Genomic DNA, 16519 nt, shown 5'->3' with positions numbered 1-16519 from the left:
ACCTTGACATTAGACTTTTCATAGTACAAAGTACTCTTACGATACAATATGGCACACACAAGATCATTAAATGACCCATCATGAACATATTTATACACTGCACTGGACAAAAGAGTGGAGAAGCTGTGAAAGATGCGATTTTCAGAGTTAAAAAAATAATTTTTGGGGTGGGGTGGGTGGGGGTTTGGATGAAAATTTCAAAAAAATGACACAGGAGTGCTTAGAACATCTTGTTGCATCAGAAAATCAGGGCTAATGTGATATTTGATATTAAGCCCCCCCCCTAATTTAATACAGAAAGTAGAAGATGTCACCTTTCAACTCAAGTCTAATAACATACATTGGAAATAGAGTTCCCAAGTAAGAAATATCATAAAGCACAATTTGAATATTCTACAGAGTGATGCATGTCTCAGACCACTGTTCATGTGTGTGAAGGTACGTAACTCACTGGTGAAAAAAGCACTGAAGAAGACCAGTGGTGGCAATGCGTTGGCTGGATTTCAAATGATTGCCATGAAGTAATAAAGGCATTTTATTATTACACAAATCCTACAGTGTACTGGGAGTATTTTTTGAAATCCTGCATGGTAAAGCAGATTTTTTTTTTACTCCAAATAGTAAGTCACACCACAAGTTTCCAAAGAGCACCTGTGGATATTCACCAAGAAGAACCAGCAGCACTTCCACTGTGTTGGTTTATAAATGTGTTGTTTAGAATCTAGAATGCTCGTTTGTTTTAAACTCTTCTTCTTTTCTTGTCATAACATTAGCCAACATCTGTTTTGTTTTTTGTTTTTTTGTTGTTCACATGACTAGTTGTGCAAAAAGGTCTTTGCATTGCAGTTTTATACGATATACCAATTTTGCTACGCCCAGAAAACCACCTCTTGCAAGAACAAAAACTTTTCATCAAAAAATGAGAGTTTCGGCAAAATTTTCATTTTTCCATTTGGCAAATTTTTATGCGCAAGTTATATTTGTGCAATTTGAGGGTGAATGGAAAAGTGACTAGTGTTGTTAAGGAGTCATTTAAGAAAAGACCAAAAAAAAAAGCTCAAAAAATGTCGATTGTTGCAGTGATACCTCGATAGCGGTTCTCTGCAGAACAGGTTTGATTCCCTGAGGAACCATGAAGACGTTGGGTTCTCTCTGAGGAGGGGGATACGGGAGGTCTGACTCGTCCGGCTGCAACCAGAAGGAACATGAGTCAGTAGGAGAAACATCCTAGATGCTAGAAAAAAAAACAGTGAATAAAAGAGCCTGGAACAGGCGAGTAGACATATATACAGGGCTCATACACAGTTATCAAAGTCAAATTCAAGCATTTTTAAGGGACATGCTCAAATTTTTCCAGCACATCACCTTATCACTGGGGTCAAATCCATATCTACAGGAATACAGATACTCAGGATTATTATTGTCACTTTTTATCACAATGATGTACGTTGTATTATGATACAAACATCTAAAATTATGTTTCATAATAGCAAAAAGTTTAGAAATTAAAGGAGAACACAAAGTTTTATCCAAAAAAGAGGGGGAGTCACTTGGTGTTCTTCAGACACACTGGCACTGACCTGGGAATTTACTTTTTTGACATTAAAGTTTTATTTTTATTAATGTATCACCTCTGTAAGTAGCTTTGGCTTGAAATCTAACCTGAAGAATTAATATTAAAAATGAATAAATAAATCACATCACAGAGTTAGAATTTCAAGCACTTCAACTAGAATTCAAGCACTTTTCAGACCTTGAAAACACAACATTCAAGCATTTTCCAGCACCTGTACCAACCCTGTGTATATAATCCAACCTACTGTGTGTTAATGTTGAACACGACACACAATTAAACAAAACAGGCAGACTCAGGACAAATGGTGGGTTTAGGGGTGATTCAGACGGCGGTTTTATTATTATAAAACACTGATTTCATGCCATGTTAATATGAGACAAGTGTTTATTATATTAAAAAAATGTTGAGGCTTTTACCTTAACATCTAAACTTGAGATGATAAAAATGTTTAGGTGTTCTAGTGGTTGTCTAGTCCTCTTGTAGTTGTGTTCATATAAACCTCTTTTAGAGCATTTTCTATTCAAACAGTGCTGCTTTGACTAGGGCTGTGCATTGGCAAGAATCTGGCAACACGATACAAATCACAATACTAGGATCACAATAGGATATATCACAAAATATCATGACACTGTTAAAAAAGCCATTTTTTGTTTTTTTAAGATTATTTCCTGGGAGAATTGAATTACACCAGAAATATGTACACATACTCAACACATTTATATTTGATCAGAACAGGATCTAATGCTATATCACAAAAAAAATGTTAATTCTTCTAGTTTCCAAAGGAACTAAAATCTGCCTCTCAGACAGTAAAAAGTGCTTTTAGGATGATTCAAATAAACATCATTTAATAAAACCATGTTAAATAACAAAGAAGAAAAACCAAAAACAAAAATTAACCTCCGCCATATCTGCATTTGAACAAATACCTAAGAATGTTGATACAGTACTTTTTAATATCGATACAGTATTGTAAAATGAAATATTGCGATATATTGCAGAACCAATATTTTCCTACAGCCCTAGCTTTGACGCCACATCCTTGTATCTGTAGGTGTTTACCTTTAACCAATGAAAGCATGTTTGTTCTAAAAAGATCTTGGTTTTTGGTTTTTATTTTTACTGTACTGTCAATCAATCTGTTGGAGAACAACACTTGAGTTTTATGTTGAAACTCAATACACTGCAGGCCCCCCTATGCTTATAAAATGCACTTTTGGTGATATATGAGTATTATTTTTGACAGACAGGATGGCAACATTAGACACATATGCACACAACACCCTCGGAAACACAAGAAAAACATATACCGTACTTTCCGGACTATAAGCCACTACTTTTTTCTCACTCTTTGAATCCTGTGGCTTATACAACGATGCAGCTCATGTATAGATTTTTACGGGCTACCGGCCTCCAGGGGGCGCTCTAGCAGGAAGCGCAAAAGCGAGACAGACAGGTGGAAGAGGTGATGAAGAGGAGAAGTTTGAAGCTGAACTTTGAACAGTCATCTTGCACAAACCCTCATCATGGAAAACACAAAGAAATGCGTATGATGCAGCTTTGAAGTTCAAACCAATTGATGTGTCAGTCTGTTACAACCCAAAGGTGAAACATATTTATAAAGGACACCGGAGTCAAAGGGGTATAATTCAAAAGAACATATTTCATTGTATTTGATCTATTTTGTTACGTTCTTCATCGGTTTACTTCTTTTTCCTGTTGAAAACAAGCTGCTTTTAATTAAGCAGAATCCAAACCCCTTTTAAACCCTGTGCCTTAAGTAACAAAAGAAAAGACCAGAGTGGATGGGCAAACTAACAAACTAAACAGAAGGACGGTGCACTGGACAGGCCAACCCTGTACAGGGCTGTAGGAGCTGCCAGCACACCACTACCCTATCAAAAAACAAACCACAAAATAAGTCCTAACGAAAGAAAAAGCGAAAACAGGATGTCCAGATCCACCTGGGCAAACAAAAAGGAAAAGCTAACAAAAGGCTAACAAAAAGCCACGCTGGCACGCAGCAACTTGCGTGGAGTGGAGTGGAGCGGATATGCGCCTCGACGTGCGCACTCTGGATGCTTGCATCGCTGGAGGAGAGAGAGAGAGAGAGAGAGAGAGAGAAAGAGAGAGACCCGAGAGAGAGAGAGAGAGAGAGAGAGAGAGAGAGAGAGAGAGAGAGAGAGAGCCGCCCCATGGGTGCCCGATTATATAGCACCAGTGGCGCCAAAACCAATTACATTTAAACATAAAAATGAGAAAAATACGACAAAGGACAAAAAAATAGTTAACCTAGAGAAACGCAATCAACTAGGTAAAATCTCTCCAAAATTATCACTCAAAAATAGACCAAAGTCAAAAGAAGAAAAAGACTAGAAAAAATAGTGCACAGTACCTAACACTGTCTAAGAAGGAAACAGAGCTACAGCACGGAAGAGACAATGAGAGACAACGGAAGACAGACGGAGAGGGAGTGTGACGGAGCCTGTCTGAGGATGTTCAACTGAAGAACACTGAAGAAGACGACTGCAGTGGTTTAATGAGCAGAAGGAAGATGAAGATACAGATACATGACTTTTCTGGGTTTTTGAACCAGCCTGTTCCTGCCGTTTTACTGCCGTGTTCCAGACACTGTTTGGAAAAAAGCAGTGAAGGGATGGAAATAAATATTCAAATCATCTGTCTGTTTACCATCTGTGTGTGGAAATATCTCATGTTACAACGTGGACACCTGCGGCTTATAGTCAGGTGCGCTCTGTAGCCCAGAAAGTACGGTATTAAAAGATTAGTTTGGGATGAATTGCCAAAAGAAAAGCATCCACATTGTACCCATTGCTGCAGGTTCTTGGAGAGGAAGTCTGGAAACAACAGCTGAGGCAGCAACAAAAAGGACAGTGGGAGAGAGAAGAGACAGATCAGTGAAAGCAAAGGGAAGTCATCAGAAAGTACATGACAGGCAGATCATTCTGCATCAAAAGAAACTCAGTTAAGATGGGCAGGGGGATTTTATTCATTTAAGTCTTTTCTGCTGAATTTGCCCTTTACAGCAGCGTCTGACTGTGATCCCACATGTTTGGTCAAATGTGTCAGATCCTAATTATCACTAATCCATTAATCCAGTGGTTCCAAACCTTTTTGGGTTTGTGACCCCATTTTAACATCACAACCCCAGACGTTCAAAACAGAGACATTTTTTTTGCTACAATTAATTTGTTTTTAATCATGTAATAGTTTGAAATTGAAAAAAATAAATAAATAAATAACAGTTGTGATGAAAGTCATACGCTGCTTTCAGCTGAAAATTTCAAACTGTTCAGAAACAAAAACTGCCAAAATCTTAATTTTTTCTTTCAGTTTGAACAGTTTATGATCCATTTGGATTTTTTTAAAGTGTTTCATGGAGTTTTACCTCATCCAGAACATGAGTGGAGGTTATGATGTCTCCCTGTAGGTGAGACACGACGAGTCAAGGACAGTTTTCCCACAAAAAAAATGTACAAAAACACAAAACTGATATGACTAATATAAATCTGATCAGGAAAGAAATGTAGAATTAAACAAAAAACTGACCTCTTGACCAGGAATATGGTGAACCGATGGCTGTGAAGAAGAATGGAAACGTGTGAATTTACTCTGTGTGTGTGTGTGTGTGTGTGTGTGTGTGTGTGCGTGTGTGTGTATGTAATGTACACACTCAGAAGAAAAAGACACTTTGGACTGCAGAGGACAGATGTGATGACGTGACAGAAGAAGTGGAATGACGGTGAAGGGTTGACCTCTGACCTTTTCCCTGCGTGTAAGTTCGAAGGCGGCCAGCAGCTCGCCGGCGTTCTTGCCCCCTTGGTGAATGGGGAACCAGGCCAAGCGGGGGGAGGGAGTCATGGAGGGCTGACACACACAGCGGCCCATGAACTCATCAGCTCCCTGGACAGTTAAACACACTTTCACTACTGAGTTCACATGGAAGAAAAAATAGATATGAGAACTAAAAACACTCAGAACTTCGTTTACTCTCGGCTTTAAAATGTGCCACAGGTCAGTTTAACTGATACACCATTTTCACTACACCTGAAAAACCACCTCTTGGAAGCACAAAAACTTTTCATCGAAAACAAGAGTTTAGGCAAAGCTGTCATTTTTAAGAAGTGGCTACTGACCCAGTACTGTGACACAAAATACGGGTTTGTCTGTTACCACAGAGCCAATCAGCGCCCTTGTAATATCATGTCTAAACTGGTAACTTGTTACAGCCCGAAAAGTACCGAGGTAATCAGATAGCAAATAGGCTGAAGTTACAAACTGTGGGGAATTTTTTTGTGCAGATTTTTAAATGGGGAGGGAAGGGAGGAACAGCGCCAAGGGTGCCAGTATGTAAAATCCGATACTGATATAAATCAGCCACTGGGACAACATTCAGAGTAGGGCGGCACGATTAATCGATTTTAAATCGAAATCAGATTTTTTAATTAGGATGATTTTAAAAAAGGGAAATCATCAAATCGATTTAGTCTTTTTCGTGCCTCCAGGCTGTGCGCCCGTGGGCTACCGTAGATTCCTCCTCCTATCTGTGACAGCAGTCTTTCACAGAAGTCTGTGTAATGACCACGGACGTTAAATCTGTTAATGAGCACGGGATCACTCATCTTACGTTGTCCCAGATCCGTACCGTACTGTCTTCTTCTGATCTGGGTCCAGGTTGTGGGGTCATCAGCCTCAGCAGAGGAGCCCACACAGCCCTGTGCCCACACACATGCACCAACTCCACACAAAGAATCCCTCCAGCGTGTCCTGGTTCGGTCTGTTCCACGCACAGATCCCCCAATTTAAATAGAACCGCATGTGGATCACTCATATTACGTGGTCCACGCATGCATGTCTTACATTGGTATCACTTCTGTGGGCCCAGATGCCCCAAACAGGAAAAAAAAACTTTTTTTATAATTAATTTAGATCTCTTTCTTTCTACATTTTTCATTCACAAATGTAAGTTCTGTAACACCAAACCAAATATTATTTATTTTTTGAAAAATGTTGAACTTTATTTAAAGCCGTTAGATAAATCTGGAAACAAAAAGGCTCTAAAAACCATCAGCATTTGCTCTGATTTGGACATTGTATTGTAGTGTATATTAGTGTGTAGTGTAAAATCGGGATTTTATTTTTTGCCAGAATTGTGCAGCCCTAATTCAGAGTGCAGAATTCAGACCACAGCACTGAATACACTGAACTGACACAGAACTGAAGTCACATGACACACTGCTGCATCTAACAGGTAGCTCCACCCACCTTCTCCAGCCTCACTGACTGCACAGAGCAAACAACACCATAAAACAACAACATATAGAGTATTCAGAACAATAATTCCTATTCTATTCTATATACTATCACTAATTCGTTGTTTCTTCCATCAGTTGTCACAGTACTGTAGTAGTAAAAATACACAACAGAATGAACTGAAGTATACTCCATATATGACCACAGTACTGTAGTAGTAAAAATACACAACAGAATGAACTGAAGTATACTCCATATATGACCACAGTACTGTAGTAGTAAAAATACACAACAGAATGAACTGAAGTATACTCCATATATGACCACAGTACTGTAGTAGTAAAAATACACAACAGAATGAACTAAAGTATACTCCATATATGACCACAGTACTGTAGTAGTAAAAATACACAACAGAATGAACTAAAGTATACTCCATATATGACCACAGTACTGTAGTAGTAAAAATACACAACAGAATGAACTAAAGTATACTCCATATATGACCACAGTACTGTAGTAGTAAAAATACACAACAGAATGAACTAAAGTATACTCCATATATGACCACAGTACTGTGGCAACAAGAGGAGAATGAGTTCATGGAACAGTATCTGTGATTGGCTCTAGTGCAAATGCTAACATTTGATTGGATTTGTGGTAACAGACAGACTCATATTTCGTGTCAGTACTGTGGCAGTAGACATTGCCATTTTTATGCGCAAGTTATATTCACGCAATTTGAGGATCAATGGAAAAGCGACTACTGTCACACCAGTGTATGATCTCCAAAGACCATATGTGTAAATATTAGTTCATGAAGCATGTTCTTTTCATAATACATGTATTTTAAAATCAAGTTGAAACATGGTTAGATAGAAGCAGTGTTTGTAGAGAGCAGACACTCACGTATGTATCCTGATCGTACAGCTCCACCACCACATTGGGCAGGTTGACCGTCATGGTCTCAGCGTCGCCAAATATCTCCACCTCATAGAAGATGAGGGTCTGGTCCCAGGTGGGGTTTAGTGTGTTACGAACCGTCACCGTCTTCTGAGACTGATGGAGGAAGGACACGATAGCGTAGGGGTCTGAACAGAGACACAACAAAAAAGAAAGGGATCTCATGTGAGTGTGTCAGCGTAACAACAAACTCCTGACCAAGGGCAGAAGAGTTCAGATATGCGAATGTGTTCTCATTTTTGTATGTTTTCAGTTTTACTTATTTATGGCCTTGTCCACACTAATTGTAATATTTTCTAAACAGATTTTCTGCCTCTGGATTTGAAGATAATAAATGCTATCATCATATCATATATAACCATTTAGAAAAAAATCCGCCCACACAGCGACACAAACATGACTATAAACACACAAATATATATTATTTTTTAACCATCAATGTTAAGTTTAAAGTTTTGTCTGTCAAAAATGTTGATTTTTTTTTTTTTTTTGGATAAACATAAGCTGGTGTTTATTCATGAGGGGAAAAAGGTCAACTTTTAATTGACATGAAACACTGTTTACATGTGGATGAGAGACCCTAACACACAGGTGTCAAACATGTGGCCCAGGGGCCAAATCCGGCCCCCCAAAGCGTCCAATCTTGGACGAATTTGTGAAATGCAAAAATTACACTAAGATATGAACAATCCTTTTAGTTCAGATTCCACATTCAGACCAATATGGGCAGGATTCAGTCAAACACTATCATAGTAACATAGAGATAATGACAACTCCAAATTTTTCTCTTTGTAAATGTAAATATTTTCATGTATTTACACTAAAACAAAGTATAATTTCGCAAAACATGTCAATAACCTGAACAAATATGAACAACCTGAAATGTGTTAAGAGAAGTAGGTACAGTTTTAACAATATTCTGTCTGTTATCAAATGTTTTGTGTGTTTGCAGATCCACTGTGATCTGTAACTTATAATGTACATGTGGAAATGATAAACTGAGACAGAATATTGGTAAAATGACACTTATTTTTTCAGTTTGTTCATGTTATTCACATCTTTTGAAAGGATAGTTTGTAGATGTAATCCTTTTCATAATGGAAATTAACTTTTTTCGCTCTTAAACAGAGAAATTTTGGAGTTGGCATTATTTATATATTATTATGTTAATATTTTACTGGTTCGGTCCACTGCAGATCAAATTTAGTGTGGAACTGAACTAAAATGAGTTTGACAGCCTTGCCCTAACATATGCATTTTGTAAAGAACCCGTGTATGTGTGGACTGTGCATCAAAATGGGCTTCATTTCGTTGAATTTTTTTTCACATTTTAGCCTTAGTTTTGTTCCGTTAGTTTTAGTTTTTTGTAATAGTGTACGTTTCAGGGGGATATGCTTGTCTACCTCATGCTGTTTGGCCTCCGGTGGCCAAATGATTGTAGTTTATTTCAGTTAGTTTTGTAAATACACAGTGCTACATTAGCCATACCATAAATGTCACACACTGAACTGCTGACAAAAAATGTCTTTCCACACTTAGCTTTCACAATTCCCTGATTTTTCATTAACGAGGAAAACGACGTTCCAAACCTACAGTTTCACACTTAACCTCAGTATTAACCTCAGTTTATTGCATCACTGCTGCTCACAGATCCCACAACACTTTGGAGATTTTAGAAGTGTTCTCACAAGTACAGAATCTACTCGAAGGTAGGAGTGCGTGTGTGTGTGTGTGTGTGTGTGTGTGTGTGTGTGTGTGTGTGTGTGTGTGTGTGTGTGTCCAAACTATCCTGGCGTCCCACATGGTGACATCAGCATCTTGGGAATGCCCAGCTCGAGACAGAGGGCTGGGAACGCTGCTGCGAGAAGTTTGTTATTCCAGATCACAACCACTCTCCTCCATCACATACGCACACATTTGCTCACACACTAACAACACGCATAAATACACACACATATGTACAGTGACACACATACACAGAGTGAGTAAGTTTGTTATTCCAGGCCGAGTAAAGAGTCTCTATGGAGCCGTTAGCATCACAGTAAACAGAAGCTAAATTGCATTTTCCCACCAGAACCTCAATTAACCCTAAAACACACACACACACACACACACAGACACACACATCCCCCCCCCCCCACCAACCCCCCCCGGTCTGTTTGTATTATTGCTGTTTATATGAGCTAATGGGCTGCTGGGGAATGGACAGTAATTGAAAGGGTCACCATGGGTGGTGTGTCTGTACCAGCAGTCTGGACCCCACTGGGAGCCAAAAGAGCCACGGAAACACAACAAACATGGGGCAAGATGACCAAAAAAAGACACAGGCAAAGAGAGGAGAGGAATACAAAGAGACAGAGACAAAAAGCAAAAACTAATTTAACCCTTTCATGCATGAATTATGAAAACCTTAATCAAGATTTTTTTTTTCCTGTGTTTTTATTCCTCTGTAGGCATGGAAAAAAAAAAAATGTGATTAAATCTTTTTAAATGAACCTATTCTTCATGGAGTTACAAAAATGTCCACTCAGCTGGACATCATGTGTTTAATTTTAGAAGCAAAGAAATATGTATTTACTGATATAATTTGTGAAAACTATGAGATAAAAACATTTGTACTGCTGCTAATCTGATGTTTTCTCATATTTTAACAATACCTGCATGGAGATAATATACAAAAAACAAAACAAAACAAAACAAAAAACAACCTTTTTTTAAAGTGTTAATTACAGTTTAATAACAATTTGCTTTTTTTTTTTTTTTTGACAATCCACCATGTTAGTGCAGATCAGGTTTTATCTAAAACAGCAAATTTACAGTAATGGTATAAATTGCAGTGTATGAGATGATGGGGTGATATATAAGCATCCACTGTGTTGGCTGATATGGAACTAAACAACAAAATCCATATAAGAGAACACTTTTGAACAGCTGCCCACTGTGGTGACCACTATGCATGAAAGGGTTAAAAGAGGAAAAAAAAAAAAAGGGAGTTAAAGAAGCTTGTGAGAGTTGAGTCAGTCTTTAATCACGGCCGTCCAGACGCCGTGTAACCCCAGATTAACACACAACTGAAGCCCATCCATCAACTCTACCCATCCGTTACACTGTGTGTGTGTGTGTGTGTGTGTGTGTGTGTGTGTGTCTGTGTGAGCTGACGGAGGCGAGTGAAGCGCAGTGATAGTGATTTATCATTGGGCTCTGTGGTGATCCTCTGTTTTTACATCTGAGTCTGTGGCAGGGTTCTGATTAACGCACACAGTAGCTGCTGTTTCCATGACCGCCTCAAATAAAAGAAAACATTTTCTCCTTCAGTTTTTCTTCTTCACCCATTTTTCTACGGCTCTCCGCTCATCTGTCTTCCTTGGGCTTCTTTTCTTTTGCTCTGTGTTTCTGTTCTTTTATCATTTAACCATAAAACCCATCCTTTTTTAAGACACTCCCCTCAGCAGCGCGCTAACACCAAACTCTATTATCCTTCTCATTAAATTCATATATTTCAGTGGTATTCTTCAGCGTTTCCACCACACCTCCAGCTCTCTCCGTCACTGTGGCCGTAGAAAAACACTGGTCTTGTTTTGAAACGTTAGTAAAGCTTTCACTTTTCTTGTTATTAATGTTCGATCCCTTTAACTTTCCATATGGTCTGTCTGACTGAGAGACAAAGACGAAGCTGTCAACGTCCATGTGCGCGTTTACAGTTCTCAAAACCACAACGGCTACACCAGTTCCAACAGAGTTTGAGTTTATCCGTGGGGGGTTTGAGAAGGGTGCGCTCAATAAAATACCCTTAATTTAATAGACCTTCTTCACAGCAGACATTTGGACTTATTTGACATAAAACACAGTTGTAAGTGCATCATAAATGGCTACTTCCAACTTAGATGTGCCTGTTGAAGACATTGTAATACACATTCTTGTTAGGGCTGTAAGAAAATATCGGTTCTGCAATATATTGCAATATTTCATTTCACAACACTGTATCGATATTTTTACATATTTATTCAAATGTAGATATGGTGGAGGTTCATTTTTGTTTTTCTTTGTTTATATTTTATTTATTATTTAACACTCTTTTATTACATAATGTTCGTTCCATTGTTGGGATTGAACTAAAATCCTGTTCTGATGTTAGTTCTGAACTAATAGAATCTGAACATTTGAACAGGATCTGAAACTGTAATGTCTGTAAAACAGAATTTCAGTTTGAACACAGGAACATTTTGTAATATGGCATTAGATCCCATTGTGATCAAATAAAAATGTGTTTAGTATTTGTGCAGATTTCTGGTGTGATTCAATTCTTCAGGGAAATAATCATTTAAAAAAAAGAAAAACAAAAAATTGCCTTTTTAACAGTATCATGATATATCGTGATAGATCGTATGGTGATCCTAGTATTGTGACTTGTATCGTATCAGCAGATTCTTGCTGATACACAGCCCTAGTTCTTGTCTAGTCTTCTGTTCTCGCAATCTTATGAAATGTCATTCGTCGCGGCCCAAGTACTGTTCCATTTAAAGTTTACATAAACCAAGAACACATGGAATACCTGGATGTTGTTCTTGTCTGCTAGCTTAAACCAAGGACGACAACATAAAATTAAGTTTTTTTTTTTTTTTTTTTTTTTTTGTAATATAAACTGTATTTCACCTCTAAACACAGACGGTCCCTTTTTCTTTTATACTGAATGTCTTTGAAGCCATGATCATGTCATGACATCACAGCCAACGCTGCCTCTGATTGGCTGACTCTAGCAGCACTCCAATGCTTCGCATATGTGCGATCATTACCAATGTCACGTCTCCACCGTGGTCAACCCTCCTGCCAGCCCCACCACCGATAGTGACATGCCGCCCCACCCATGTCTATATTTGGTTTTATATTCACCACATGTACATTCTCAATTTAACACTGAAAATAAAAAGTAGTTGCTAAAACTACTTTTTTCAAGTCATAGTTTTATAAATGCCATTTCTCCAGGGGTAGAAATGGAGTTGGTTTGAACAACTGCCATGATGAACTACTGTAGTTTTACAAGATACACTTGCAAAGTAGCTTCAACCACACTGTCAACATGTAAATACAAGGGAAGGGAAGATGATCCGATATGTATCGATACACCGACATGCACGTGCATGATCCGAGTGCACCGGTAGAGAAGGTGCAAGTGAATGAAAAGTTTGGAATGATAATGCGATGCAGTTATTGAATGTTCGTATCGATAAAATTCGATCCGTTCAATAGAATATATTTGTAGTTGCCTTTAAAAGTGTTACGATTTATTTGGGTAAAGTTTTTCTTTTCTGTAGACCCACTTTAACAACCGCCACGGATTCATACACTGTACACTACAGTATGAGCTCTGTGGATGGACTGTGGCACGAGCACCACCAGTGAATACTGTAACGTCTGTATGTGAATGTGACAGACACAGAAGGAGGTGAACACATGTGGTTTGTGAACGTGTACTTTTCACTAGATCAGCTGTACTGAATACTGCAGTACAGACCACAGATACTTCCTTAAACAGTGTCATACAGATCCAACAGTGCATCCCAGAATACCCTACACAGGTGTTTCTTAAAGGGACAGAACCTTTTTCTGTTTTTCCTACATTACAAATGCATTACACTACAAATGGATTCAGTGAAGGAGCAAGAAGTTGAGTGTGAGAAACATGTAGAGAAACGATTTTGGAAACAAGAAAAGCACTCGGAGAGCGCAGACCTCCGCCAAGACAGATCTGCCCCCCCCCGATCGCCACCAAAATGGATATCATTTCTTCCTTGTGCCAGTATCAACATTTCCTGAAAATTTCATGAAAATCCGTCCATAACTTTTTGAGTTATCTTGCTAACAAACAAACAAACACGCACGCACACACGCACACAAAGCAAAGCTTTTGGCATTACAACAAAACATACATTGAACCTGTTCGGCAGGTACTTGATCGAGCGTCCAGACAAAACAAAAAGTGCTCAGTGTTCCACCATTCAACAGTATAGCAGCCAGGATAAGTAAAATAATAAAATAAATAAATAAGGTCAAATAAATAAAAACAAGATGCAATAAAACACAATAAAAAAACCTCATGAAGATAAAAACAGTCACTGGGATAAAAACCAGGATAAGAACATACAATTTAAAAATTAGAAGTCACAATAATAATAAATAGAGCAAAGAAATAGGATAAATAACTAAAATAAGTAAATGAAGTGCAATGTCACTATTTCTTATTGAGCTCAGTGACGGCAACAGGAACACAGCTGTTTTTCTAATGCTGTGTCCTGCACCGTGGGCCTAAAAACCTCCGTCCAGAGGAAAGGAGCTGAAATTCACCCCCTAAAGGAGGGGAGTCATTATTAAGAACTGATGAAACTATTGACGTATGGTTCAAGCTGATTCACTGGACTGTTCTCCTGGGTAAAACCAGTGGAACAGTCATGGCTAATGTTACCAGTAAAACCAGTGCTGCTGCTTTTATGTGTCAACATGTCTGCTATGAAAACGGTCTGCTAGGATGTGTATGTTGCATCATTGGTTGCTGTTTGCACTAATGATGCTAGGCTAGTTAGAGCCTTTACGTCTGTTTATAGTGATGAACCTGCTGCAGTTTGTCTAATGTGTTTTACTGACACTATGAAGTCAGGATGATGGACATTAATCCCACTCAGCTGCTGATGGCTGCACATGTCAGTAATTCTGGGTTTATAGAGATACTTTGCACAAGTGACACAGTAGAATGTCAAAGACCTTTCATGGTGTTTTAATGAGTGTATCGGTTTTATAGAGTCTGAATGAGTGTGTCTGGGAAGTCGTGAACAGAGTCTACATGTCACTATATTGTACTGAAGTGATGTGCACTGTTACGTGGGCGGACCACTAAACTGAGAAGCAAGCCAGGGAATGTGCTTCTATGAAAGGTCAAGCAAATATGAAGTGATCTTCTGAAAAGTTGCAAAAGCAAAAATACTAATTATGTGTCAGTTTATCCCCATAAACTGGTCTGGAGTAGATAAACTAGGTTACATAGTGCTGCCAGCAGGTGGGGCTATAGGCTATATTACACATGCACAGCATTGGATAGTTTTTTCCATCTAAATGTGACCGAGGAACCATTCGACCTACTTAATAAACCACGTTTCCACACCTTATCAGAAGATCAGTCAGCTGGTCAGTTATGTGAGTCAAATGTTTGCTGTAATTAGGTGTTTCCATTCCCTCTATGCACATTTACTCTTCTGCAAAAAACAGTAAAAAACCACCTCAAGTGAGGGAATTTTTTTTTCCCCAATTCAATTCAGGTAGTTCTTTCAAATTCTCAGAAGTCCTGAAAATTCTGAAAGTTCTGAAAATGACTGAACTCAATATCTTTAATAATACTTGCACAATGTATTCTGTTGTAAATATGCGCAGTGGCAGACTTTCTGAACCAATCCCAATTTCTCTTCCTTTACACACCTATCAGACTAGAAAAAAGCAAGGGAATAAACGGAAACTCAAGTGTACTAGTCTCAGTATAGTTTGCAAAAGTCTGCTGGTATGGAATGATATAGATAAAGATGTACAAATGTCTCCAACTGTGCATATTTTTAAAAAGAGATTCAGGAGGCGACTGCTACTGGAATATGCTCAAATATGAAATAATGCTCTAATCCTTTTCTTTGCCTATATGTAAATTGTTTTAAGACTGTTGGTGACTAGACCACTTGGACCTTGTTAGGAGTAGGGCCTACATTAGTTTCAGGTTAGGGGAATTAACATTGTTATTAATATTAACATTACATTGACAGTGGATGGACACACTGGGTTTATGTTCAATTAATGAGAAATTTTGCTGAAAAAGTCCCTTTTTCTTCAGTTTTCTCATGATTACATGATTAGTAAATTAAATGTAGAAAAATACCTGATTTTCACTGAAAAAAAACAAAACAAAATACATAAGATAATATAACAATACATGGTGATAAATCACTTAAGGATGGAGGAAAAGAGGAAAAAATCATTTGGGAACAGCCACAAATGTCACACTGGGTCCTTATGGGTTAATCCTTTCCATTGCACTTACCTTAAATAAAGTGTAAATGCATAACATCTTTGCAACACACCTGAGAAACTGTCTTTGTCCATGGGCAGCAGGTCTCGAGCTTGGTACAGATAGCACCGAAGGTGGTAACGAGTCCCATCTACAAAATACAACAAAACAGGGACTAAGTGCTCCTAAAATACAATACCTAGTATCTGTTAGGTCACTGTCACACTCATTCTTTCAGGAGCCACATACAACCCAATTTAATTTCCAGTGGTCTGGACCACTAAAATAATAGCATAACAGCCTGAAAAAACTAAAATTTCTTTCAACTTGTCATTGATACATGTGCATTACAGATCAGATCTACAAAGGCAAAAAAAAAAAAACATTTACAAACAGGCAGAATATTGTTAAAATTGCACTTCATTTTCTTTAGACATTTCAAGTTGTTCATGTTTGTTCAGGTTATTCACATTTGATTGTTAAAGTTTAGTTTGTTAATGTACATATTTCCATAATTTAATGCTATTTTTTTGCACTAAAACAGAGAATACTTTGGAGTTGTCATAATAGGTCTAGGTTATTTTGCTGTTATTGTACTTCAGATCATACTGGTCTGTATGTGGAACCTGAACTAAACACTCCTGCTGTAAACACTCAGACAACAACAG

At 38.1% G+C, this 16519-nt stretch overlaps 1 protein-coding gene across 1 annotated transcript in view; it reads right to left on the bottom strand.

Annotated features, from left to right (window-relative positions):
• Positions 1-16519, bottom strand: part of dysf (dysferlin, limb girdle muscular dystrophy 2B (autosomal recessive)) — a 285908-nt gene that overhangs the window by 182621 nt on the left and 86768 nt on the right. The window contains exons 32-38 of the mRNA XM_030162629.1: positions 15925-16002; positions 7760-7941; positions 5360-5500; positions 5147-5176; positions 4986-5021; positions 4406-4447; positions 1087-1188 (exon numbers count right to left, since the gene is read on the bottom strand). Of these exons, the coding sequence (XP_030018489.1) occupies positions 1087-1188; positions 4406-4447; positions 4986-5021; positions 5147-5176; positions 5360-5500; positions 7760-7941; positions 15925-16002 (611 nt within the window). The remainder of the gene's footprint in view (positions 1-1086; positions 1189-4405; positions 4448-4985; positions 5022-5146; positions 5177-5359; positions 5501-7759; positions 7942-15924; positions 16003-16519) is intronic.

This window comes from Sphaeramia orbicularis, chromosome 18 (assembly GCF_902148855.1).
Source record: "Sphaeramia orbicularis chromosome 18, fSphaOr1.1, whole genome shotgun sequence".
NCBI classification, from domain to species: Eukaryota; Metazoa; Chordata; class Actinopteri; order Kurtiformes; family Apogonidae; genus Sphaeramia; species Sphaeramia orbicularis.
This window is presented reverse-complemented; position numbering and strand designations above follow the sequence as displayed.